At 40.9% G+C, this 27,187-nt stretch overlaps 1 protein-coding gene across 2 annotated transcripts in view; it reads right to left on the reverse strand.

The window, feature by feature from the left end:
• Positions 1-27,187, reverse strand: part of si:dkey-191m6.4 (rho GTPase-activating protein 22) — a 55,832-nt gene that overhangs the window by 20,751 nt on the left and 7,894 nt on the right. Inside the window, exons 2-3 of one of the 2 annotated variants that reach the window (XM_022217264.2) lie at positions 21,530-21,729; positions 12,794-12,881 (exon numbers count right to left, since the gene is read on the reverse strand). In XM_022217264.2, coding sequence (XP_022072956.2) covers positions 12,794-12,881; positions 21,530-21,729 — 288 coding nt within the window. Of the gene's footprint in view, positions 1-532; positions 982-12,793; positions 12,882-21,529; positions 21,730-27,187 lie in introns of those variants that run through there. The other variant, XM_051939162.1, reaches the window with a different exon arrangement.

Raw genomic sequence — 27,187 nt, forward strand, 5'->3', positions numbered from 1 at the left:
GTGTCACGCATAGCAGTGCACAGCGAGGATCTGCCATACTGTACCAGAATCTGTGTGTTAGTGACTGCCAAGAGGCATTCATTTGCATATAATGATATACAACTGTGAGCACTCACAGAAGCCAGCATGCTGCAATGTATCTCTGAATAAACTGGGACGTAATTAAGTTGTTAGACAAGAACTAGCAAAGATAATCCTTGACTTGTCTGTAGTATCTACTCAAACATACACAGATTTCGGAAAAGTAGGTGGCTAACTAGCAAAACTCACTTTGCAGCAGAACTTTGCACCCTATCGCTCTGCTGTCTGTCTTGTTGTGCCAAAGAAGATTTGAAAAAACGTTGTCTTTAACAGTACATTTAGTTAAATGTGTAAGAGTCAGGAGCAAGAATAAATCAGTGCAGAAAAAAGCCATGAATAAGAGTTTGTTCTAAACGTACTGTAAATCTGAGGTTTCTACAGTCTCAAAGCTACTCAGACGCCCCACCTCTACGACACTTGTAAAAAATCTCCAGCATCTGTTTCCCGTTACCTTGGAGATGTTGTTTCTTCAGTCTGTCCGGCTTGCAGCAGACCGGCCCCATGTCTGAGTGAGCGGTGCAGGCTGGAGCAGCGACTGGCTCTGGCCTATAGCTGCAGCATGAAGAAGCGGCTCCACCGAGTCCGTTTGGAAGCAGATCAGTATACAGGTAGCACCGACGGCCAGAACCTGCCAGTGAGGCATGCTCGGTGCCAGCGGAAACTAAACCTGTCAAACGAGCCCCGCTTCTTACTCCTCACTCGTTTATTCTGTCCTTTCATTCAATCTTTTCTTCCTGTCCCTCTCATTCAGCAGTGTGGGCAGCAGGTCCGTTCCCTCAGCCCCCTGGGGAGAAGCAAATCCCTCAGGAGGAGTGTAACAAGGCTCTCTCTCTCTTCCTCTCTGTCCCTCTCTCTCTCCCTGAGTGTAACAGGGAGATGGGCTGTCCTCCAGTCTTTGTCAAACAAACTCATAGACACACACACAGGAAAAAAGACAATGCCAATCAAGCTCTGCGTGACTCAGGCGCTCCAGACTTTGATTCTTTTTGAAGTCAGACACAATTTAGGTTGATGTAGGCCACTATAAATAGAATAATCTGAGGCTTTTTTATTAATAAAAAATTATTCAACAGGTAGGCAGTTTCTAAAAACTTTGCTGACATTTAATAGATCTGCAGCTCACAGGAGGTGTGAATGTTACGTCATCTTTTTATTTCTTAGTTAAAGACAAGTCTACAGTCGATATACGGCACAACAAGAGTCCATTTGCTTCATTTGTGTTAAAACATTTGTCTTCAAAAATCCAATATGGACCGTGGTAATAACAAATTTAACAAATTAACTCCACCAAGGCGGCTCAGTTGTTGTATGATTTACGATGGATAAGTCACGATAAGTCCGCAGCGATAGCTTTGTAGTAGGATCGCAATCATGTGATCGTTAGCTGGCAGCTGACGTAGTGTTCACTTGTTGTCTTAGTTACAGTGATGCTGTGCCACTATCTCGCAATGACACAGAAATCTTTAACAAATCTATGTATCCAGACTATAAGCCGCATCGCTGCAAAATTTAATGAGGTGGTCCTTGTGTCATTTCTGACCTTCCCTGAAAATTTCATCCAAATCTGTTGGTCCGATTTCAAGTAATGTTATGCACAAACAGATTGACAAATGTATGTCGATCATCACATAACTCTGCTGCGTTTCGTGGCTGCAGCATGTAGCCTTGGCAGAGTTACAATAATACTGGAAGAATTCAGGCACACATATTAGAACTGAAAGCCGATTCTGAAAAAGAATAATAATACAGAAAGCTATATCCTACACATTGACAGGTTTGGTTCTTTAGGTTTGTTACACAGGAAACCCCAGAAGTCTGAATCTGTGTTTTTCACACTGTCATCTGCATACTACAGTTTCAAAAGTGAAAAACTCAGCCATGAAGCTGGCTGCTTATATTTTACTCATGATTTGTCTTTTAGCATATGAAAAACACCACATGAACACATTAACAAGGTATTCAAACTGTAAACAATTTGCTGTTGCAGACTGTTAACAAATAAAAGATTATTATAAAATTTTTGTATTCCACTATGAAAATGTATACCCTGCTAACTTTAGCTAATGTAATACCACAGTAGCTGAACAAAATTGTTCTAGTGAAATTAGGAAATCACAAACTGAAGAAATGGAAATTTTATTTCTTCAAAAAACTAGTTGAACATAGTAATCTGACAATTTCTGAAAGTTGGTTTAGTTTTACAATGAGGCAAGATAAAAGAAATGCCTCTATATGTGAAGCTAAATATGAGCTAGATTGAGCTAGCCAGCATTTGATTAGCCTACATTAGCATATGGATGGCAGGGGTGTGGCTAGCTGGGCTCTATCGAAATTGGCCAAAATATTGTGCCTATCATCACCTTTTGAATATTATTCATTATCATGTTGCATCTTATTTGTGAAATTTGCACATGAGCTGAAAAGCTGCTGCTAGCGGTTACCCTCTGTGCATAGTTTTCAAGCAAGGCTATGCTAATCAGTTGCTAGCTCTAGCTTCGTATTTAGCATACAGAAGTCAATCTTCTTCTTAAATTCTTGGGAAAAAAAGCTAATAAGTATTTGAGGAGTTCATTTGCAAAAGAGATAACTCCGTTTTGATAAATTTTCAGAAAGCTTTTTTTTATTGTTTACTTGAGATAATATCAATCAAACTGAAGTTGAGTGGATTTGACTCAGTAGAAAATACATGACAAAATAGAGAAAAAATTAATTATTAGTATTATTATTAGTATTATTATCTCAAGTAAACAATAAAAAAAAGAGTTTTCTGAAAATGGAGTTACCTGTTTTTGCAAATGAACTCTTCATATTTTCTAAATGCCAAGCCATTTTTACTTATTCCATGAATGCATTGAGACTTTAGTGGCTTATTCTAAACTAGAAATATATTAGTAGCACATTGGCAGCATGTAACAACAATGGGCTTGGTGCTGCTTTTAAAACAAACAAATGTATACTACCTTTCAAAAGTTTAGGGTCACCCGGATAATTTCATGTTTTTCATGCAAAATCACACTTTTATTCATGCTACCATAATTGCACAAGGGTTTTCTAGTCATCAATTAGCCTTAAACAGTCCCTCCAGGAATTCGCAATGTTGCGATCGCACGAATTCACGCGAAATCAACCAATCTCCGTGAATTTTGTGCAGCCTTGCGGTTTTGTCCAATCACCGCAACTTCCCCGCAATTTTGGCCCGCCTCCCATGAGTTTCACCAATCATAGCAGCTCCCAGCGCAAATGTAATGCACGTACATCACCAAATTCACTTCCTTGGTTATGGTTTGAAGATGCAGAGGTGCAATACTAATGTCTCTCATTTACCAACAAAAATTATTGCTGAAGATTGTGATAAACACCGCTTTGTTGAAGAACATCAGTTCTTCAACAAAGCGGAGCTAAACTGTTTTACAACCGTGCAATATTGTGGTGGAATACCAAAAAAGAAAAAAAATCGATTGATACACACTTTTTTTTTTAACACGAAACATATTAGAACGGCTGAAATGAGCGGACAACAGACCAGACAGATCACCATGATGGAAGCTGTTGCATCCAGATCCGTTAGAGCACTGAAAGAATGAGTTAAATTAGATTAAGTTATTCCACCAAAGAACACGGCAGAGTTATGTGACAATCAGCGTGTGTGAATCCTTCCTCTGTTACCAACATCACTCAAAAACGAACTCAGGGATTTGAATGAAATTTTCAGGGTCGGTCAGAAATGACACAAGGACCAAATGATTAGACTTAGGGAGTGATACGGCTTAAAGTTTGGATCCACAGATTTGTTAAGGAGTCATAGCAGCACGGTGTTTGAGAGCAGCACGGTAACCATGGCAACAAGTGAATGCTACCTCAGTGGCCCGCTGACAATCACATGATTGTGATCCTACAACAGATCTATCACTGTGGACGTATTGGAAATGACACAAGGAACAACTGATTAAATTGTGGGGGTGTTTCTGAGTCCCATCAATTCCTGTCGCCCCCTGCATAGTTAGGTCATGTTATATTAAACCAGTATCTAGCTGCTGCTAATTTCCCACCATGGTGTGCCAGCTTTTGTGAAAATGCGTTGGAACGTTAAATAATTAATTTCGGAATAAATATTGTCAATTATAGTGTTGAAAGATGTTCTAGAAGCTGGAAAAAAAATGCAGCTTTTTAGCATTTGTCACATATCTCCCGTAATTTTATCTCAACAAATAAGCTTAAAACATCGCAACTTTTATCGCAATTTTTTAGAAAAGCTGCCGTGAATTCAGGCATTTTCGGCCGCAACAATAATAATAATAATAATAATGGATTAGATTTATATAGCGCTTTTCTAGGCACTCAAAGCGCTTCACAATGGATCCATTATTCATTCACTCGCACATTCTCACTCTGGTGGTGGTAAGCTACATTTGTAGCCACAGCTGCCCTGGGGCAGACTGACGGAAGCGTGGCTGCCAATCCGCGCCTACGGCCCCTCTGACCACCACCAACATTCACACACATTCATACGCCAGTGTGAGAGCAGCACTGGAGACAAGGCGGGGAAAGTGTCTCGCCCAAGGACACAACAGCACATGACTAGGCAAGAACGGGAATCAAACCGTCGACCATTCGAACAATCACGAAAAATGCCCGCGAAATCCTGGAGGGACTGCTTACAACACCATTAACTAACACAATGTAGCATTAGAACACAGAAGTGATGGTTGCTGGAAATGAGCCTCTGTACCACTATGTAGATAGCCCATTAAAAATCAGCCGGTTACAGCTAGAATAGTTATTTACCACATTAACAATGTCTAGACTGTATTTCTGATTAATTTAATATTATCTTAAAATAAGTTTTTCTTTCAAAAATAAGGACATCTCAAAGTGACCCCAAACAGTAGTGTACAGTATGTCTTTGTCTACAGTGCATGGTTAATGTTAATTCACAGTTCATATGCTGTCAGTGTATGGCAGCATATTTACAGCTGCAGATGCTGATGTGAGTGAATACAGCACAGACAAAGTATGTGTAAATAAAGCTATGTGTGCACAGATATGTGTTTGGAAGTTTTATTTTCATGTTCCGATGAGATATGTCAGTCACAACGTGTACTTATCTAAAAACAGCTGCGTTGTGGTGTCTACGGCCTCAAATGTGGTGCTGTTGTTGAAGCATTTTTTCGTGCGACAAAGATAATTATGAATATCCATAATTATGAGGCAGTGCTACACCCAAGTAATGTCTGAAATGTATCAACAGCTGTCTGCCCTTATCTCCCAGTGAGTGTTCTATGTAGGAAACACAATATTGTGGTTTGGTTGAGTAAGGGGATAATCATATTACATTATTAACGTTTATGCAGTTGTGTTACTGTAACAGAGGTCAAAGGCTAAAGTTAGACGTGTTTTTTTCTGCTCAAGAAACTTTCAACTATGATATTGATTTTGCTGTTCCTTCTTGATAAAAGGTCCTTTTTCTTCACACACTGAATAATCCCATGTGTGTTTTTCATGCATGGATGGAGCGCTGCCTAAACAACTGTCTCCCAAATATGAATCGACAGACACTGTCACGTTTGCTCAGGCACAAGTGTGTATCGTGTTTGTGCGTTTTGTGTATGTGTGTGCGTGTGTGTGTGTGTGCGCATGCGCTGCTTTGCAGGTGGCTTATAATTGCTTCACACTACCACAACAGAGAGCTTATAGCCTTGAGTCAGCCATTAAATACAAAGAATATTTAAAAATATCAAATTATTTGCCAATTTCCTCCATGCCTACAGGCTTTGAGAGAAGCTCAGTTCAGACTGAGGCACATGACTGTTGAATCGGCTTTGTTGGGGTGCACTGCTCGCTCTGTCTGCACTACATACTGATAAAGAAAAAGCATGGTAGGAGTCCAATTTTTAATTGCATGGATGCTGAACTAATGATGTTGTTTTAGTTAAATTAGAACAGAAATTGTGACACAAGAAAATGTTTAGATTATCATGCTGGATATGACCTTGGGAATGTTCAGTCATATGACGTAAACTGAGTAATTTATTTCACATTTTTACCCACTGAACACCATTCAAACACTACTTAATATACTACGACGCTTGCATGAGAGTGAACATCTTTCCACTACTATCTTTCTTGCATCTACCCTTTGCAACAGGGTTTCCTACTTTATATGTCCACAATAAGCATAACCAATGGGTTTAGCCTGCAGCTGGACACACACAGTCCCACCAAAACAAAGTCTATCAGTCAATGACATGACTCAGATGAACAACCAAGGTCCCTGTGCTCCTTCGAAGGACAAGGCTACTATTACAGCAGACAAAGGAGCGTTGAAAGTGAGAAGCAGCAGCTGATTTATCAGCACTGATAGAAAAATCCCCACCTTCATGTCTGGGCTGGCCTGACCTCGTATCCGTCTGGAAGTCCTAATCAGCTCAGTCTTGCCTCTTAGCTGTGTGGTTTTCTACCATTTCCATTAGTGGCATTACTGCTCATAACTTCCTGTTGCAGGAAAATGAGTGTGTTATACATAAAATGTGCTTTTGTACCTTTCCTTTTAATGAAGTCAAAATTTTACAAAAATGTCAACATTTTAAGGGCTGCACCGTGGTGTGGTGGTTAGCACTTACGAGGATTAAGCGGTGTATAGACAATGGATGGATGTCATCATTTTATTTTAATTTTTGTAATTAAAGACATTGATATGGTAGGATGGAATTAGTAACTAGTTATCTTAGAGGTGTCTTGTTTGGTATATAAAACATGAGAAAACAGTGCAGTACTCTGTCAAGGCTGCTCAGTCTTTGTATCATTTCTGATGGATGAAATTTTTAAGAAAAAAAATGACCTTGCACTGAGCACAGGTGTGTGTTATACATGTGTACATTATGTATGGATACCAAATTGCGTGACATAAATATGTAGCGGCCACCGTTAATTGATGGGACTTGGAAACACCCCCACAATTTAATCAATTGTTCCTTGTATCGCAATCATGTGATCGTCAGCAGGCAGCTGGTAGCGTTCACTTGTTGTTGTAGTAACGGTGATGCCGTTATCTCGCAATGGGAAATCCTTAACAAATCCGTGGATCCAGACTATAAGATGCATCACTGCCAAAATGTAACAAGGTGTTTCTTGTGTCATTTCTGACTCTTTCTGAAAATTTCATCCAAATCTGTTATTCTGTTGTTGAGTAATTTTGCGCACAGACAGATGGATTCACAGACGGAAGGACAAATGTACGCTGATCATCACATAACTCCGCCGCGTGTCTTGGTGGAGTAAAAATGACTGACAGTGTGTGTGACCAACCGTTACTGATTTACTGTAATGTGAGACTGAGAAAAGCACTACTCATATATGGAAACCTGTAACTGTCTCATTTCTGGCAATAAAAATTGAACTAATACTGAATTATGAAGATGACTTTCTTAGTAATTAACTACATGCTGCAGCTCAAGGTGGTAATCAAAGATGAAAATAAAAACAGAATCACATCACTTAATTCTTGTACTTTACACAGAGATTCTGTGTGAACTGATCTGTGAATGTTACAGTTTAGTGGCACTACTCTCCCTTAAAGATGAAATAAAATATAAGAGCCTTTTTGTGGAAGAGCATCTGTGCATATAGAGCTCATTGCTGTCTGTTTGAAGCTGCACAGCTCGGTGAAATTCCCTGCAAACATGACCAGACACCATAATGACTGCTTTTAAAAATTGAGAGGAAGCAGCAGCAGCCTTCTCACAGCATTACTTTAGCACAATGTACAGTCTAGAACGTCCACGTCTATTCATTTCATACAACAGGAGCAGGTAAAGCCCTCGTCACTCTAAGCCGATTACTGAGTGGTGAAAGAAAAAGCCGAGCAACTCATGTGTTTCTCCCTCGAGGAGCCAACAAATTTAATACAGTGTAAACATCAGATGTAGTTGGCATCAGGTTGTTACTCACAGGGATTGAAAAGAGGAAGAATGTAACTCATACGGATTGATTTCGATCATACAGCAAGAATCTTATTGTCGATCTCAACAGAAGAACATCCAAATTCAATGTTTATACTCATGCCATCCCTTCTGTTGACTTTTATAATCTCAGATCTTCTAAAATATCGTTCTCCTCTAACCCACATCTTTCTCTCCATCCTACCTGTCTCCTTACATCTTTTTCTGCCTGACTGCTTTCCTCTCTGGCTGTCTGCTCTCCCCTCTCGTCTCTCGAGGTGCTGCCCGGCAGACCTGTCGGTAAGTTAGAAGCTCGCTGGGGTTCACACCCTTCTGCGATGTTGACTGGCCATAAACAAAACACACAGAGACTCACAAGCCTGTCAGCCATTCTAAACAAAAGGAGAGACCACCAAGCAAACAGTCACAGAAGGGCAGAGAGATATCAAGAGTCAGACCATCACTGGGGTCAGCTACTGTCATGCTGAGCAGGTTGCAGGACTTGATTTTGAGGTTAAACCTGTAGTTGTAGACTAGTGGTGTCATAATAGCTGCTTTAATACATTTGTTTTCTTTGTGTTGTTCTTTATATATGTCTACACTTCAAGCAGTGACTCTATAGTCTTCGTCTGGTTATCACATTGTGCTAATTTGACCCCTTTTATTCTTAAATGTTACAAAACAGCTCTGCAAGTTCACATGTATGTTGCTCATTTTAAGTGTCATCCAGATACAGTGGGTACAGAAAGTATTCAGACCCCTTGAAATTTTTCACTCTCTGTGTCATTGCAGCCATTTGCCAAAATCAAAAAAGTTCATTTTATTTCTCATTAATGTACACTCAGCACCCCATTTTGACAGAAAAAACTGAAATGTAGAAATTTTTGAAAATTTATTAAAAAAGAAAAACTGAAATATCACATGGTCATAAGTATTCACACCCTGTGCTCAGTATTGAGTAGAAGCACCCTTTTCAGCTAGTACAGCCATGAGTCTTCTTGGGAATGATGCAACACGTTTTTCACACCTGGATTTGGGGATCCTCTGCCATTCTTCCTTGCAGATCCTCTGCAGTTCTGTCAGGTTGGATGGTGAACGTTGGTGGACAGCCATTTTGAGGTCTCTCCAGAGATGCTCAATTGGGTTTAGGTCAGGGCTCTGGCTGGGCCAGTCAAGAACGGTCACAGAGTTGTTCTGAAGCCACTCCTTTGTTATTTTAGCTGTGTGCTTAGGGTCATTGTCCTGTTGAAAGGTGAACCTTCGGCCCAGTCTGAGGTCCTTAGCACTCTGGAAGAGGTTTTCCTCCAGGATATCTCTGTAGTTGGCCGCATTCATCCTTCCTTCAATTGCAACCAGTCGTCCTGTCCCTGCAGCTGAAAAACACCCCCACAACATGATGCTCCCACCACCATGTTTCACTGTAGGGATTGTATTGGGCAGGTGATGAGCAGTGCCTGGTTTTCTCCACACATACCACTTAGAATTAACACCAAAAACTTCAATCTTGGTCTCATCAGACCAGAGAATCTTATTTCTCATAGTCTGGGAGTCCATGTGTTTTTGGCAAACTCTATGCGGGCTTTCATGTGTCTTGGACTGAGGAGAGGCTTCCATTGGGCCACTCTGCCATAAAGCCCCGACTGGTGGAGGGCTGCAGTGATAATTGACTTTGTGGAACTTTCTCCTGTCTCCCGACTAGGGATGGGAATTTCGACTAATTTCCGAACCGACTCGTCGCCAATAAAATTAACGACTAGTCGGTTCGGAAATTAGTATTGAACTTGCAATTTAACCCTTTAAGCGCCAAAGTCGCAATATTGCCACAAGCAACATTGCTGAACATAACAAGCCATAGCTTCAAATATAGTGCCTCATGTGCCTCATGTACTGTACACCAGGAGATGGCGGACATCTGGAACTTCAATCTGAGCATCAGTTGTGGGCGTGTTTTCATGCAAAGTTTTGGAGTTTACAGAGTTTGAAAACCGAGGAGACGAGACTCACTGTCGGAGCGTATCAGAGCGCAAGACGGCACATTTTAGAGTGAGAAAACTCACCGTACCGAGAGGTCTGGTCAACGCTGACAAAGTACTTTGTCAAGTATTGGCTTACTCATATTCTGAAGAAGAATATTCACCCTCTGATGAAGATGTTCAGTCGTCCACTGAGACAGAAAGTGTCGCTGCGTCTGTGCGTAACGGCAGCGGGTCGGTGCGCCATGACAGTCCAAGCAGCACATCGTGGAGCCGATGCTTTGCTTCGGGGTGGCAGGAAGGGACGTGGTGGGTGTAGCTGGAGTGGTCAAAACACCGCTAATGATGAGGGGGATAGCGGGGGTTGAAAAACGAGACAAGCATATGCTACTGGCAGGATCAACCAGGTAGCCCAGACGGGACGAGTGTGCGGCACACGGCCGAGCGTACAGCGGCATGGTGGCGCACGGTCGGGACCGGGGGCCACGAATCGTGGCTGTGCGGGGGGGGGCACACTAGCGTTTAACCGACTAGTAAAATACTAACCGTTTAATAAATGAGTCGACAATTAACCGATTAAACGACTCGTCCGCACATCCCTACTCCCGACTGCATCTCTGGAGCTCAGCCACAGTGATCTTTGGGTTCTTCTTTACCTCTCTCACCAAGGCTCTTCTCCCACCATTGCTCAGTTTGGCTGGACGGCCAGGTCTAGGAAGAGTTGTGGTGGTCTCAAACTTCTTCCATTTGAGGATTATGGAGGCCGCTGTGCTCTTAGGAACCTTGAGTGCTGCAGAAATTCTTTTGTAACCTTGGCCAGATCTGTGCCTTGCCACAATTCTGTCTCTGAGCTCCTTGGGCAGTTCCTTTGACCTCATGATTCTCATTTGCTCTGACATGCACTGTGAGCTGTAAGGTCTTATATAGACAGGTGTGTGCCTTTCCTAATCAAGTCCAATCAGTTTAATTAAAGGTAGTGTCTACAGATACGGACCCGTACGGCACTTTCCATTTGCCAGACAGATACGGACCCGTACACGAGTCTCGTGAGTCAAGAAGCTGCTAACCACTGCAAACTGTTGAAAGGTAAGCAAAGGTTAAGGTTAGGGTTAGTGTTAGGGTCAGGTTTAGTGTCCGTACCTGTAGTACCGATGCTACGGGTCCGTACCTCCAGCGTCTACCGGGAGTCACGTGACCAGATCTCGCGTATCTGATTGGCAAATGGAAAGTACGGGTCCGTACCTCTAGCAACTACCTTAATTAAACACAGCTGGACTCCAATAAAGAAGCAGAACCATCTCGAGGAGGATCAGAAGAAATGGACAGCATGTGAGTTAAATATGAATGTAGCTGCAAAGGGTCTGAATACTTTAGTAGTTTTAATAGTTTTAATAGTTTTTCTTTTTTTAATAAATTTTCAAAAATTTCTACATTTCATTTTTTTCTGTCAAAATGGGGTACTGAGTGTCCATTAATGAGAAATAAAATGAACTTTTTTGATTTTGGCAAATGGCTGCAATGACACAGAGAGTGAAAAATTTCAAGGGGTCTGAATACTTTCCGTACCCACTGTATATAGTTTTATTGTATACCACAAATGTGACAAATGTAACCCTTGAGACAAACGGGGTAAAAAAAAAAAAGTGTTGTATTGATTGAGAAAATCCTTGAAAGGCCACGTGAGGTCCATCGAACCAGACTTTTCAGCTGCAGGCAAAGCGTCTGGATGTCAGCTGTGTGTCTCTGAAGCATGACGGCTCCCTAACACTGAAATCTACAGTCTCAGAGCGGCTCGGTGGGGTGGAGGGAGAGGCCATTCTGTTTTCTTTTTATTTTATGTTGCTTTCACACAGGAACTGACTTTCACGCTCGCAAGCCACAAGCTAGAAATGTAATATTTCAGCAGCTCTGAGGTCACACGACGTGAGATAAGAGGACTGATCCCTACAGCAGCTTTGATAACAGCGCTCTCTGCTGTCTGAGTGCAGAATTGCAACTACACAGTAACTATGTTACAGGTCTTTCTCTTTCTGTTTGTTGTTTTTTAATGACAGACAGACAAAAACATATAAATTACATAAAATTTATTAGCACATTTGGATTTGTGCAACATTATCTACAGTTGATTATTGAAGGCTCAGTCCCTATTTCTCTTTTATCACCATGTTCTAGCTGTCAACAGACTTTGTGAATGCTTTTCTGAAAGGTGCTATACAAATAAAATTATAATTATTGTTATTATTATTATTTTAATAGATGGATATTGGTTTGGAATGTCATATTTTCAGCTAAAACCGCATACATATGACTAAAATTCCAAGATAAATACAAAAAACAAGCATATGTAGTTGATCCTAAAAAACCCCACAATGGCATGCATTGAGAATAATATAGATTATAGATTTGTCAAATAAGGCACTGCACACTCATTGCCTTTATTCTACATGTACTGATGATGCTTACTGCTGTGCATAGTCACCCCCCAGAGGGCCCTTCTGAGCCAGGAAATACCCCGAGGTCAAATGTACATTGATCTGACCTGAAGGTTTTTATATGAAATCACAATTAATGAAATTACGGACATGTAACCTAGTCACTGATGTGAGTCCTTTAAGACATCTGTATCTGATCTGGAGGCCTCAGATATTTGCACCACTCGCTGCACAACACGAGATTGCATCCTCAGTGACTCATGCAGTGAACAGAGTGACAATGTGAAGGATTGCAGGTATTTTGTGAGGACAGTGCATTGAATTTTAAGAGGAGGAGGTTGAGGAAGAGGAGAATACTACTGACTCTTACCTGGTACGATCTCAAATAGGTGTCTTCCTGGTTCGTCCGGGTTCGCTGTGAGTTCGTTGACCTGGCATCCCTGCAGGGGTATACAGCCCTAAAACACACAGGGGAGAAATGTTTAGATATTGGAGTAACACGGGTGAAATAATGTACTAACTTTCCTCTTTCTTTTCCCTCACTCACTTGTTTCTACTTTCTGTCCACTCTTTATGTCCATTTAGTCTTTTTTTTTTAACTCATTCTTTTCACTTGATATCAGTTATTTTTATTTTTTCTGTAATTTATTGGAAGTACCTGAATAGTGATTTCAAAGACCACAATTTAGGCTGAAGGTCAAAAGGATGTGTGACAAAAAGAACAACAAAAAGCAGTAAATATAGTAAAAAAAGGACAGATTATTAATCATATTAAAAACACACATGTTTTCTCACATGGGCACAAACATACTATAAACACCTATCCATATTTACGTACACACTCCAGATATAACTTGTACATGTCCATGAACATACACAGTTTTACATACACACATATACATACACATACATAGCCTACACACACACACACACACACACACACACACACACACACACACACACACACACACACACACACACACACATATGCATACATAGCTTGCATACACACACACATATACATGCTCTTATATATATAGTTATTTGTTTATTTCTGCAAACACAGAAGTAAAATATAGAGATAAATACTGTAAACAAAAAAACACTCCCAATATTAGTTTTAACTCCAGCTTTCACCTTGTCCCAAATATACCTACCCATGTTAAAAATATAATTCCTAATATAATTGCTGTGTCTTTGTAGCTTTAAATATGTGTGCTTGAACTATGATTTTTAATTTTACTGTAATTTACATAACAGTAGTCAAGTTTCCATCCAAATGCTGAACACATTTAATCAGACCCTTTAGAAAAGTGACAAAAGAAGAAGCAACTTAATGTTTCCGTACATTATTGTGATGCACACACTAGGAGTTGGGTGCATCGATGTAAACAGTTGAAGGCTTATGATGACTTAAATAGAAGAGATCTTTCTGATGTAGCAAGTCAAGCATTTTTTTTTTCCATTTTTTTAAATAAGGACTGCACCATTGTGACGTTTTTTTCTTCCAGCTTGTACACTCAACATGAGACCTGTAACAAATGAACTGGATTTGTGACTGAAATGTCAGTTCCAGGAAATGCATGGCAATGACATGTAATATACAGGGCCTTTATTTCACAAGGGAAAATGAGATGAATTTAGATAATGCAGCGTATAGCACAAATACAGAAATTTAATTATTAGACTATTCACAAGTGACTAGTTTAACTTAAAAATAATCAGAATTTTTGAGAAGTGCGTTTAGATTTTTTCTTCATTCTTACTTAATTTCTTTCTCATATTCCACCTGTGTCTTTCGCTGCTTCCTTCCTTGCTTCTTATTACTCACCTCTTAACCTCTTGAAAATTTTAAACAGCTACTCCTGTGATTGAACAGGGACCCACACAGATTATCAGAATACATTATCCAGATCAATACCCATTTAGCCCAAAGAGCTGAGGCCAAGCGAGCTGTGAAGAGATGCCAGCGTCTGTAGGTCGGCCCCGTTAATCTCCACACTGGCATCCTCCATCAACTAGGCAGAGGAGTCTGCCAAACTGCCTCAGCCGGAGGGCCGGGCTGTCGCCAGCATTAGTCACCATGGCAACAAATGGAAGGGGTGGAAGCTGTGGATGGATGGAGCACAGGGGCAGGGCAGGATGGGTGTCCCAGGGGAGCTATGTGCTCAGAATAACACAAGTAGCTGGCCGAGGATGAATGATTAAGAAAAGGCAACACCTAACACGAGAACACAAATCAACCAGCCAAGTAGTGTGGAGGAAAGACACAGTTTGTCCTCTTCTGTGTTTTAGTTAATTATTATGAAAGCATGTCCACATGTAATGACCTCCAAGAGCTGCACACAGATGTGGACACGCCCAGTTTAAACTGGTTTATACAGCTACAGTCCTGGACCAGAACAGAAGCTCGGACTCTGAAGCCTCGTTCTCACTTTCATCTCATTTTGGCAACGTCCTCCACCAGTGCCAGTGGAGCACAGACGTTACGCACTTCTATTGATTGGTACCATGTGCATAGGCCTGAAATTGAAGTACATAAACACCTCAGACTGCCATCGTTTAGCTCACGCCATGACCAATTCTTTAAACAGATATCTCTCCTCAAATATAAATTGGTGCCAAAGCAGCAGCACTAAACCACCGTCAGAACCAGACCCAATCACATGCACTGTTCAATCACACAGTCCTATCAGTAATCTAAATACAAAGTTGTTTAATAAACCCTCCAAGACTGACCGCTGTCAATGTATCAAAGTTTTTTTTTTTAGCAGAATTAATCTGAAATTGTACAAAAAAAAATCTGTGATGCTTTGGACATGAAATTTCTGTGATACAGAAATATATACACATTTAAAACTGCGGCAACTAATATTTTTATTGTACAAATGTTTCAAAGTATGATGTGTAATGTGAAAGAGATTATAGTAATGACATAACATTGGAGAATTATCACCCAGCTCTACAGTTCTCAGAATCAGAATCAGAATCACTTTATTCATCCCCAAAGGGGAATTCCAGTGTTTCCTCTCCCATATAACCAGCGAGGTGGCCCGCCTTGTCGGTATAGGCCACCGCCTCATTAAAATACTGCCGACATTGCCGTCTCACTGGTCCGCGGCAAAAAAAAAACAACAAAAAGTGCAGTGCAAAAACCGCCGGACCGACGAGACCGTCCGCGGGGGGGTGCACGGCTGCGGTGGAGACGGCCCGATAGTATATATAATCCTCCCCCACCCCGTCAACAACTTTCAGCTGAAAGTGACCCCACCACCTCACAGCCATTTCAACCCAGGGGAAACACTGGAATTCAGTTGTCAGGGTTCTTATCTGTTTAATTTTGAATTGAATAGCCTGACTGCTGATGGCAAGAAAGATTTCCTAAATCTTTCGGTCTTGCAGCGCAGGGATAGGAGCCGTCCACTGATGTTTCGTTGTTCATTGAGGCAGATGTGAAGTGGATGATCCATGTTTGTCAGAATGGTCTCCATCTTGCTCAGTGCCCGTCTCTCCACCTCATCCTCCAATGTGTTCAATCTGATTCCAACCACAGAGCCAGCTTTTTTAATCAGTTTGTTCAGACTCCTTGCATCCTTCTGTTTTATGCTGCCTCCCCAGCAGACTGCAGCATAAAACAGGACACTTGCTACCACAGACTGATAAAACATCTGTAGCATCTTACTGCAGATGTCTAGTGATCGAAGTCTTCTGAGGCAATAAAGTCGGCTCTGGCCCTTTTTGTAGATGAAGTCTACGTTTGTAGACCAGTCCAACTTATTATCAAGGTGGACACCTAAATATTTATATGATGTCACCATCTCGATGTCCACGCCACAAGTGTTCACTGTCTGAAGAGGGGGTTTGGATCTGCGGAAATCTATGATCATTTCCTTTGTCTTTGAGGCGTTGAGTAGCAGGCAGTTTTTGTGACTCCAGTCACTGAAGGCACTTATCAGATCTCTCTTCAGCTTTACAGAATATTTTAGCTCCTATAACGCTCATTGTTATGGTTTTCTAGCTTGGAACTTCAACTTGCTTTCTAGCAAGAGCAGGTGCTCCAGTAGTTTATACAGGAAGTTCTATGTTTCTAGTTTTCCTTGTACATTTGAAAATGGAAGAGGAAGGAGTAAGTAGCTAGCATCTGCAGCGATTAGCAGTTATCATGAACAGATCATTCGAGAAAAGACAGCATTACATTCCCACCCACACAATGCTTGAGTAATGAGTGATCTCCACACCACAATAACTCTCTAAACCCCAAAACCCACTGTCAGGTTTGATGGTGTGTCTTTTATCTTTAAAATGACACAGTTTACCAGAGCCAGAAAATTTACAAACAGAAAGAATTGTCTGATTTTCAACCTTTAACCGTCTCATCAGGAAAATTATCCAAATCTCACTCTCAGATTTTGATATTTCATCAAAAAACACTTCATTTTTCATGTCTCATTTGAAAGTTGGCTGAGAGTAAACTCTTGCACTAATCCTCATTAGGGTCGTGCAGAGCCTGTCCCAGCTGACTTAGGGTGAAGTCAGGGGACACCTTGGACAGGTCACCAGTCCATCACAGGGCTGCACATAGAGAGACAATCATATTCACACCTATGGACAAATGAGAATCACCAGTTAACCTCAGCATGTTTTTGGATTGTGGGAGGAAGTCGGAGAACCCACAGAAAATCCACACAAGCGCAGGGAGAACATGCAAACTCACAGGCCAGGACGCAAACCGGGGATCTTCTAGCTGCTAGGCAATGGTGCTAGCCACCAAGCCACTGTGCAGCCCTTGCTTCAACCAAGTTCTTTAAAAAACAAAAAGTTCTGTGCATCTTGGTGCAACCGTCAAGCCATTAAATGCTCAACTGTGACATAAATTCATTAGCTGAACTGCAGGGAGCTTTTACACAGAACAGAGAGGAGACACGCATGGAAACAAATTAAAAATCTGAGTAGTTAAATATCTTTAGTATGCAGAATTAGCCCTTTTTTCCCAGTATTAATAACACTTGTGAGGCACTTGGAAAAATGTGTGGATTTCAATTTTTGTAAAATAAGTCATCAAAGAAATTCAACATATATTATGTCTATTTTATGATTTCTAGGATTAGAACTGTCATGTGACAGAAGATATTTTTAGGCTCGCTCTACTTCTGGTCATGGTTGTGGTGTTTCTATAGAGGTGCAAGACTTTATACTACTGTAAAAATTGAGCCTACAGCGAGGAAAAATGTGGCAAGAGAATAGAAATGCCCAGAAACTGCTTGTTCAGAGGATTAATGATCATTTAGAAATTAAGATGGAGACAAAGACATAACAGCTTCTTGGGTTTTCACCACTTTAAAAGTGACCTTTATCTGAATTGGTGAATTGCAGCTGAAGAGTCGCTGTGTATCGAGTGCTAATGGCAAACCTCAGCATCTATTGTCAGATAACTGAAGTCAATTTGTCCTGCAGTAGATTTACCCCCACATGATGAAAAGGAAGAGAAAACCTGTATAGATCCTCGGTCAGTGTTGCCTTTCCTGCCATCAATTATCACATCCTTTCATCTGGTGGAAGCATGGTGGTGGGGGTGGTCTTGTTCTGCTGCAGCATACACCCACCTCCTCCCCACCACCACACCAACCAACACACTCCTCGGGTTTCGTATCGATTAGAAGATGAGAGGAAGAAAAAAGCCCCGAATGACACTTTCGCACACATCCAGCTCTCAGAGGGGGAGGTGTGTGTGTTTGTGTATGCATTAGTGTACATTTCTCTGAGTGTGTCTCTGCGTGTGCACTCAGCCATGTGTGTGACTTGAATCCATTGGGAGTTGCAAATCAATATCAGATGGATGAGTATTGGCAGGCTCTGATTAAAGACACTCTGTCAAAGCCTACAGTCGTTTGTTCTCCACCGAATGGAGATGGCAAGGAGGGAAACACGTCATAGTGTGTGTGTGTGTGTTTTTTAGCTTTTGCTACATTGTGGGGACCAAATGTCCCCACAACTGTAGGAAAACCGAAAACTATGTCACTTGTGGGGACCTCATTTCGGGCCATGTTTTCTTGGCCATGTTGTTGTTGGTTAGGGTTAGGGTTTGGTTAAGGTTAGGGTTAGGGTTAGGGTTAGGGGTTAGATATGAATGGGAGTCAATGGTAAGTCCCCACAATGATAGAAAAACATAGTGTGTGTGTGTGTGTGTGTGTGTGTGTGTGTGTGTGTGTGTGTGTGTGTGTGTGTGTGTGTGTGTGTGTGTGTGTTGATAGGGGCTGCTGCCTACATTAAATCTGAAGCAGTCATTCAAAGTGAAGACTCAAGAAATCAATAAATGTGTCAAGATTTCAGCCAGGAACGTGGAAAGGTGATTATTAGGTACACCTAAAAGATTGCATGTGCGTGCACATGGGTGTGTTTCTGGACCTGCCCTTCTTAATGCTGGATTACATCACTTCCTCTTGCTCTGACTAAAGCTAAGCCCGTCAGCTCTGTTGACTGTCCACCCCAACATCATTAGTATGACTGTGTGTGTTCAATAGGAATTATAATAGGAAATGTGAGTCAGCACCTGGCCACAAAAAACATCCCTCAGTGAAGAAACAGTGGCATTGATTGGAGATCTACTCTGTAAATATTTTTATGATAGTATACTAATGGAATAGCATCATACGCTCCTCTGATATTTGTACTAATGTACTGTAATGTCCTGTGAGTGTGGTGAGTCATCATTGCCACTGTCTGTTTTCATCTGTCATAAACAAAGCACCTACAGTTGTATTGTTGGTAGTCCCTTTACTAGTTATGTGAAGGTATCCTGAGGCCCTGATATCTTTAACTCCTGTATATGGAGCCCTGCTACAGTCCTCTGATGGAGGATGTAGAATTTAGTGACATGGAACGCTTGGGCTACAGTGAATACTGAATATATTTAGCCTGTTTGCTGAGCGGATGTGCTGCTGAATGTGTCTTTTTACCAGCGACATCTGCAGCACGTACAGGCAAGATAAGACGGTCAGCTTTCGTTTTGGAATTGTCTTCAGAGTTTGGACACAACACTGTGCTGGTAAACCTCTGCGTTTTCACTGAGGTTATATGTATAAGTTAACATCTGCAGACTACAGTAGATGGTGTAAGAGATAAAGAAACTGACTGCTGGCAGAATAGATGCTGACAGGCTGATCAAGACCCTAAACACCCCCAAGTGGAAGCCCTATTTGATACAAAATTGTATACCAGTAGTCAAATTTCAAGACAAAAAAGCACTGAGAGCACAGTACTCTGCCAAGGCTGCTTAGTTGTATCATTTCCGATGGATGAAATCTTTAATAAAAAGTTACCTTGTGTTGAGCACAGACGTGTGTGGTGCATGTGTACGTTATGCACAGATACTGAATCGCGTTACAAATGTCCAAATCCATTAGTCTGTTTTTAAGTAATGTTTCGAACAGACGAATGGACAGACAAACCAACGCTGATGGTCGCATAGCTCCCCCGGATTCCTTGGCGGAGTAAATATGAAAACTTTCTATTTGTGTAAAAGGGTTGAGCATCACTCCTTTAATAGAGTAAAAATGACACCATGACTACATTGAACATGTCATATATGTGGACTGTTTGTGAGATCCACTCTGCAAATGTACAAATATACCAATCCTCTGATTAAATATTATTTGCTTTACTACTTTAGTTCTTTACTTTTAGCCTATTTAGTCTGTTAGCAAAATTATGTTATCACTGTCACTTTTTAAACATAAAATAAAGTGACCCTGAAAATATTTTTGTATCTAACCAAAGAAAACAAAACATTCAACACTTAATTTAATTATTTTACTTGCTGTTTCTTATTTACAGGAAACAAATCTCATAGTTACAATATTCAGATCTTGGCAGTACTGCTATGATGATGGCAGATAATGAAGAAATCTTAAAGCCTGACAATTCTCAGGCAAATTCTGTTGTTCATTGTTCTGTTGTTAGCATTGTTGTTTGCATAATAACACTTGCTCATTTACACTAAAAAAACAGCTGAAGGTCAAAGCAGAGTTCTGCTTTGATGCAACGTGGAATTTTTACCGTTTCACACTCACAAACCGTCTGTGGTCACTTGGGGGGGTACAAAAAATATATGGAACATGAGAGATGAATGCTGAGCTTGTTTCATTTTGTTGGTCCTTTTGCTTTATGCTGGAGGAAGGACAGAATTCATAATGGAGTGTAGTGCAGTCACAATCAGTCCTTATAAATGCATCTATTGTTCATCATGACCAATGGACCCATAACCATTTCTGGTTCAAACCAACCTTTCTACCAATCAGTTTTCATTGAAGACCATGTTAATGAAAAGTTAGAACTGCCACAATGGTTGCAGTTCATCCAGACAGATATGAATGTCTGTACATGATTCTACAACATTTTAATTATGCAGATGAAATATTTCTATCTGTCTGGAGTGATGAGCCAACCATTGCTGTGCTATACTTCTATCCTCAAGAAACAAATATCTTTTCTTGAAATAGTGGTTGAAGAACCCAATTAACATTTCAGAACTGCAATCAGTCACTATAACACATAAATATATTTGGGAAGAATGTAAATAACAGTTAAAAAAATGCTGACGCATAACCAAAATAGATCTCAATGTCTTGCTCGAAGGTACGTGACATGTCAACGATCACCGCCAGTTTCTATGATTAATGGCCCATCTGCTCTGCCACCTGAGGTACAGCCTCCCTGAGATGCTTTCAAGAAGAGTTATAATCTCTCACACCTCCGTTAATGTGCCGATGGCTTCCCATCCAAATTAGATGCCAGTTTACAGCAGCTGCAGATTTTACAGCTGCTTCTAATGGCTTCAGCTGAAACAATCTCTTCCATCCAGTTTGTTATATTTTGCAGCTTAACATTTACCTAAGCATGCATTAATGCTATCTGTCTCATTAGAACCTAAAATTCCATCCCTCAGTCCTCCAGACAGGAAACTACACCACTGAGAGAGAAGACAAAACACTTTGATTGAATTGTATAAATGCACTCAGACTAGCCAAAGAACAGTGACTCAGCCTGGTCTTAATTTCACCATCCTCTGAGCGCTTTCTGTTGTTTGCAAACACAGCTGAAGTATTACCTGCGGTTTGGTTTCTTCCTCATCTTTGTAGAAGTAGAGCTGGTCTGAGCGCAGCACAAACCATCGGAGCTGCCAGTTCTTCATGATGCTGCGCTGCTTCTTCAGCCAGCCGGCCTTCAACGCCCCCTCCTGGAGGCTGGGGGAGGCCGGCCGGCATGGGCCTCGAGACACCTCACCCATCACCATGCTCTTGGACCTGGCTGCAAACACACAAGCACACGCAAGACATTTTTATTCTATGTTCAAACCAGAAAAGCACTGAGAGGGTGTAGTACTCCGCCAAGGCTGCTCATTCCTGCATACGGCATTGTTAGAAATGCAGCATTTGTTTATTAGTTATTGATGATCAGAAATCATGGCAACACAGATTGTGGCCATTTAATATAGATATACCCACAAACAAAATTACCTTGCGCTAAGTGCAGGCGTGTGTTGTGTATGTTATGTACGGATACTGAACCACGTGACCCAAATATGGGCGTCTGGAACTCATTAGACTCGGAAACACCCCCACAATTTAATAAACTGATGGATAAGTCCCGATATGTCCACAGAGATCAATTTGTAGTAGGATCGCAGTCATGTGATCATCAGCAGACAGTTGATGTAGCGTTCACTTGTTGTCATAGTAACAGTGACGCCGTGACGCTATCTCGCAGTGATACAGAAATCTTTAACAAATCTGTGGATCAGACTATAAGCCGTATTACTGCCGAAATCTAATCACTTGGTCCTCGTGTCATTTCTGACCTTCTCTGAAAATTTCATCCAAAACTGTTGGTCCATTTTTGAGACGGACAAATATACGCCGATCGTCAGATAAGCAGCTAAAAGTAAATGGTTGGGTAGATCAAAGAGGGTTGGTTGCTCTCTCTTATTTAGTACATTTATCTAATTTGTTGGGGTCATGTCTTTTTATTTTTTGTTTTATCTTTCATTTTGTGAGCTGTATGCACACACATGCTCTGAACGCCTCTTCAGTCATGAACACTCACAGGCTGCTGCCCCAGCCTGCTACACCTCTACATGAAGGGAAGAGTGCAGGGAGGCAGCAGACATAAATACTAGCAGAAAGCAGATACAATAGAGACTGTGAAGGAAAGACACACACACACACACTCTGCACATAGCCTCGGGTGACAGGGATACCCCCCTTCAATTTCGCAGGTCCTTGTAATAGACTTATTGTGTGTTACCACAGCCCAACAGAATGGCAGAGGCTTTTGAGCAGAGATAATAGGACCACATGGGACTGGCTGAGTGACTGTCTGGTTGACTGAATGATTCTCAACCAACGTGTGTAACCTGAGCTCAGTCAAGGACGGGTTTAAAAGGGAGGGGATGGCAGCTTTTATAGCCCGCTCTCAATGTGACATCATGTTTGAGCCACTGAGCTGCTTAGATTGTCCTTGTATGACATCAGTGTTGGATAGCATAAAGATACTACAATAGATGTACCATTTTTAACATTATTTAATATTTACTACATAAACTGAGTTTTACTTGTATAAATAAACAAGACTGTCTCTAAGTACAGTTTTCTGTGTTGCTGAGTGTTTAGTAGGGGATTAATTATATTACACAGTTACGCATGGACTAAAAGGTTAAGCTAACCTCAGGCAGAGAAGGCAATGCTATTTGATGATCATGTATAATTTACGGAAATCAATTGTGCAGACATCCTCCCTGCAGGTGTGCATGTCATGCCACACACACACACGCACATGCAGAAATGATCAATGTGTTCAGATGGCACCGAGGCAAAGAAGGGGATGGATGAATGGGAGGGGGAGGAAAATCAATGTTTATTCCTTTATATTGTCCCACCTCTCTACCTCCAGCATATATATAGAGCTTAAAGAACATGGTTGACATCATTTTTACTGCACATCACAGCCGGTCTTGGCAGCCTGAAACTGAGGTTAGTTTGTGTAAACTTAATTAAGCAAATATATCATGTTAAAGCTTTGTTTTGGCCACTTTGACAATTGCGTTCACTAGCTAGGTGCTATCTCTGTGTGTAGTAATGATCAGGTTGCTTACAGGAGGTTTTATAGAGCTTTTTAGTAGTGGTGGGAAGCGATTAAAAAATTAATCTAATTAATTAAATGTTAATCGATGAATAGACACATACATGAACTTAAACAGCAAAAATATTTATCTGCATTTTTCATCTGTCTACTACATTCACAGATTACTGCAAAATCAAAGTGCAATTATAGCGATTATCTTCAACATTTTAGGACCTTTTGTAAACTCAAGCATTTTCAATGTGTTAAAAAGTGATCTATTCTGGGCTGTCTACACCGTTTGCCGGTACCAGGACTGTTGTAGCTAAACGTACAGTATGATGCGTCACCCCGGAGCTCATTTGTATAAAATACTTTCATTTATGCAAAGGCGGCACAGAAAGCAGAGGTCCGACACATCGTGAAACTTTCATCAAAAGTTTGAACTAACCGTCGTTGAACTAAAACGAGGACAGATTCAGCAGCTTATTTCTCACTTCAAGTGCTTTCAGAAATACTTTTTGCTGAACACTTTTCATCAAAAAAAAAAAGAAAGTTTGCGACTGAGCCGCCACATTGGCCCAACGTTTCTGTGCTCATTCACTCTTTGTCGTGGCTGGCAAACAGACTTTAGGTGCATTACTGCCACCTACCAGACTGGAGTGTCTATCAGTGTTACCGGTGGGACGATGACGACGAATTGTTGAGTCGAATAGCGATCATGCAAAAATATTTGGATACCACCATAACGACCAAATATTCGGATATTCGGGTCCAGCCCTATGAGTGACCTCTTTCACATTGCCCATTGTCATTTAATTCACTGTATTTATGAAAACATTTGTTAGTGCAGATTTCAAGTGTCACCTTGATGGCTCTAATAGTCTCTAATACGCTTACTGAGGAAGCTACAGAGTGAATACCTTTGTGTTTCTGGGTTTATAATTGTTTATGGACTTTGTCTCAGTTTTGCTTCAATGTGTAGCTTTTTCTGTGATCACATGATAGTTTTACTGTTCCCAGTAGCCCAGTGTTAATCAAATTCCCTGGCTTCTCTACAGGAGTGGTGTCATATTCCTCCATTTGATGGTTTAATGCAGGTTTTCATTGTTTCTTAGTTGGTCCTTTAAGACTATGCTGGATGGTGTGTAGACAGTTGGAAAACACTGATCAAATCCTCCATTGTGATGTCTGGGTTCGGGCTGCCGCTCAATACCAGAGGACTCCAGTCTGTTTACCTCTGTGTCTCCTCCACCTTGGCTTTTCTCCCTTTATCCATCTTGTGCTAATAATTCCAGCAGCTCTGTATTTTCCCTCCTCTGACTCGTCACCCTCCATTTCTCTTACTTTGACTCGCTCTAATTCTCCCTCTTCGTGCTCAACACTGCTGGTTCTATGGAATCAAAGCTCTGTTACTCCGACAGCATAAAGGGTACATGCATGCATGTGCACATAAAGAAGATTGCTGTTATCAGTACTGGCACCAGATTTCAGCAGTCTTTGTCAAATAAATGAGCTTTTGGATTAGAGGTGTGTTTTCATTTGCTATTTTTCTTAAAATATGTAATTATTTTTCTTTGTTTTTGAGAACAATGTCAATTCTACACATTGCCGCACAGACTGCTATTTATTATTTGGTTATTTACATCTATGTTGGTTTATAGCTTACATTTACATTGGTGGGCAGAAACCAGTAAGTTCTAAAAGTAGCACTAAAGCTCTGCATGTTACCTCTGCAGCTATCTTGCCTACAACCAGCCTCTATTAACTATATGAGCTGTGATCACAAGCATTGCTATAATTAAATATTAGGATATTTGAACATATTTATGACTCGAAAGCCTTTGTTGATTTTCAGTATTTTTACAGGTTTCTGTTTTTTGACTCCCAGACTGTGGCTTGTAGTATCTGTCTCTGCTATTTTTTCTTTAATTTTGCTATTCTAGACTAGTTTTTAGATTTTGCATGAATTTCTCCCCAGTGTGAGGACACAGCAGTATGAAAAGAGCCATCAAACCCTGACTGGGATAGCATTTTGCTCTTTCCATCACGTCTCATGTTAACAGTGGCACTCACCTTCCCTGTCCTCTTTGACCCCTCTGTTTTTCCTCACCGCTTCATATCCCTCATGTCTTTCCATCTCCCCTCGCCCTGCCAGTGTTCATATAACAGAGCGCCGCTGTTCAACACATGAGCCGTCTGGATCGCAGACTGAGTGGAACATACAGGGGCTGATGATTCACGCCTGAGTCACAACAACTGATTTTTGAGTGAGTTTGTGTGTGTGCCAAGCGTGGCTGCCCACTGCGCCAATTTGGACCTTGAGCTCCCAGTGATTCAGACCTTCCTTGGTTTGGGTGGAGCTGCTCTGTGGTCAATTCTACAACTATCAGCTACAAAGCTGAAAAGAGGCTATTTTACTGTAAAAGCCCATTTGATGCACAATCACTGCAATTCACTAAAATACAGACCTAATTGTGGCTCATTTAGCTACAGTAGCTAGTGGTTAAGGAAGGGCTGAGTCAAACAGCAAGGACTCCACATGGCCCCCCACTGTGTGTGCAGATGTGTAGTATACCCACATTTGTTTATTATGACGTACCCCAATGATAATTTATGTAAATTAGGACATGTGTCATGTTATTTCAGTGTCACAGATGAATAATTCTGGATACGAAGCAGTGATGTATCCAGGAGTACCAGATGGACCGACTACTTATTCAGTCATGAGCTCATACATGATATCATGAACGTGTGTGTGTGTTGGTAAGGCTGGTGCGCTCAGCAGACCGTGTACTGTTAATCACTTTGTACATTTTTAATGTACAATTACAGCAAAAGGGAAACTAATTTAAAATTATCAAACAAAAACACAGAGATTTTAGGCACAGGATTTAAAAACAAAAATTCAGTAAAACTGTCATGGTTGTTAGGATTAGCATGTGGGGATCACATCACTCTTTTTTTTAAACCTAGAATTCTTCTTTGAATTTTCACATATGAATTTGTGCTAATCTTCAACTTCTTTTGATTGTACTGAAGAAAGCTAAGGTCCCAGAATCAGGTAACCTGCTGCTGAAATGAGAATAACATTAGTTAGATAATAAAGCTTAGTACATATTAATAGAAAGTAGCTTTGAAGCAATTGCAACTGATGGATCTGGTACCGGTATGTTCCTGGCTTACTGTTGTATCAGTTTGGCAGTTAGACTGGTTCACCAACTAGCCCTGTAAGTACAGAGACATCAAACCGAAGAGACTCGACATTTAAAGTATCTGGAATAGAAATCTATGGGAGAAAAAGCCAATCATCTGCTTTGTAACAGCTGAAAATGAAAACATTTAGTCAGTCCTGTTGTGGTTCTGATGCAAGAATGGTGTCATGAAACTGTGCTAATGCATGTCAGAAGCATAACTTGTGGAGAAAGATGTTTGTTACCAAAATATTTGAGCAGTTTTCACCAGGATTGACTGGTGATTGTACACAGTCAGTTTTTATGTTGCTGTGACCGTTGAAACTGCAATTGTGTTTCTCTTTCCATTCATTTAGATAAGGAGCTGGTCTTGTTATCTCAAATAATTGCCCATGAGTGTTTCCAAGATTGCTGCAGTGTCGAGACTTTGTTAATTAGGTAGTCTCTGCGTCAAC

This window comes from Acanthochromis polyacanthus, chromosome 19, assembly GCF_021347895.1.
Source record: "Acanthochromis polyacanthus isolate Apoly-LR-REF ecotype Palm Island chromosome 19, KAUST_Apoly_ChrSc, whole genome shotgun sequence".
In the NCBI taxonomy this organism is placed as follows: domain Eukaryota; kingdom Metazoa; phylum Chordata; class Actinopteri; family Pomacentridae; genus Acanthochromis; species Acanthochromis polyacanthus.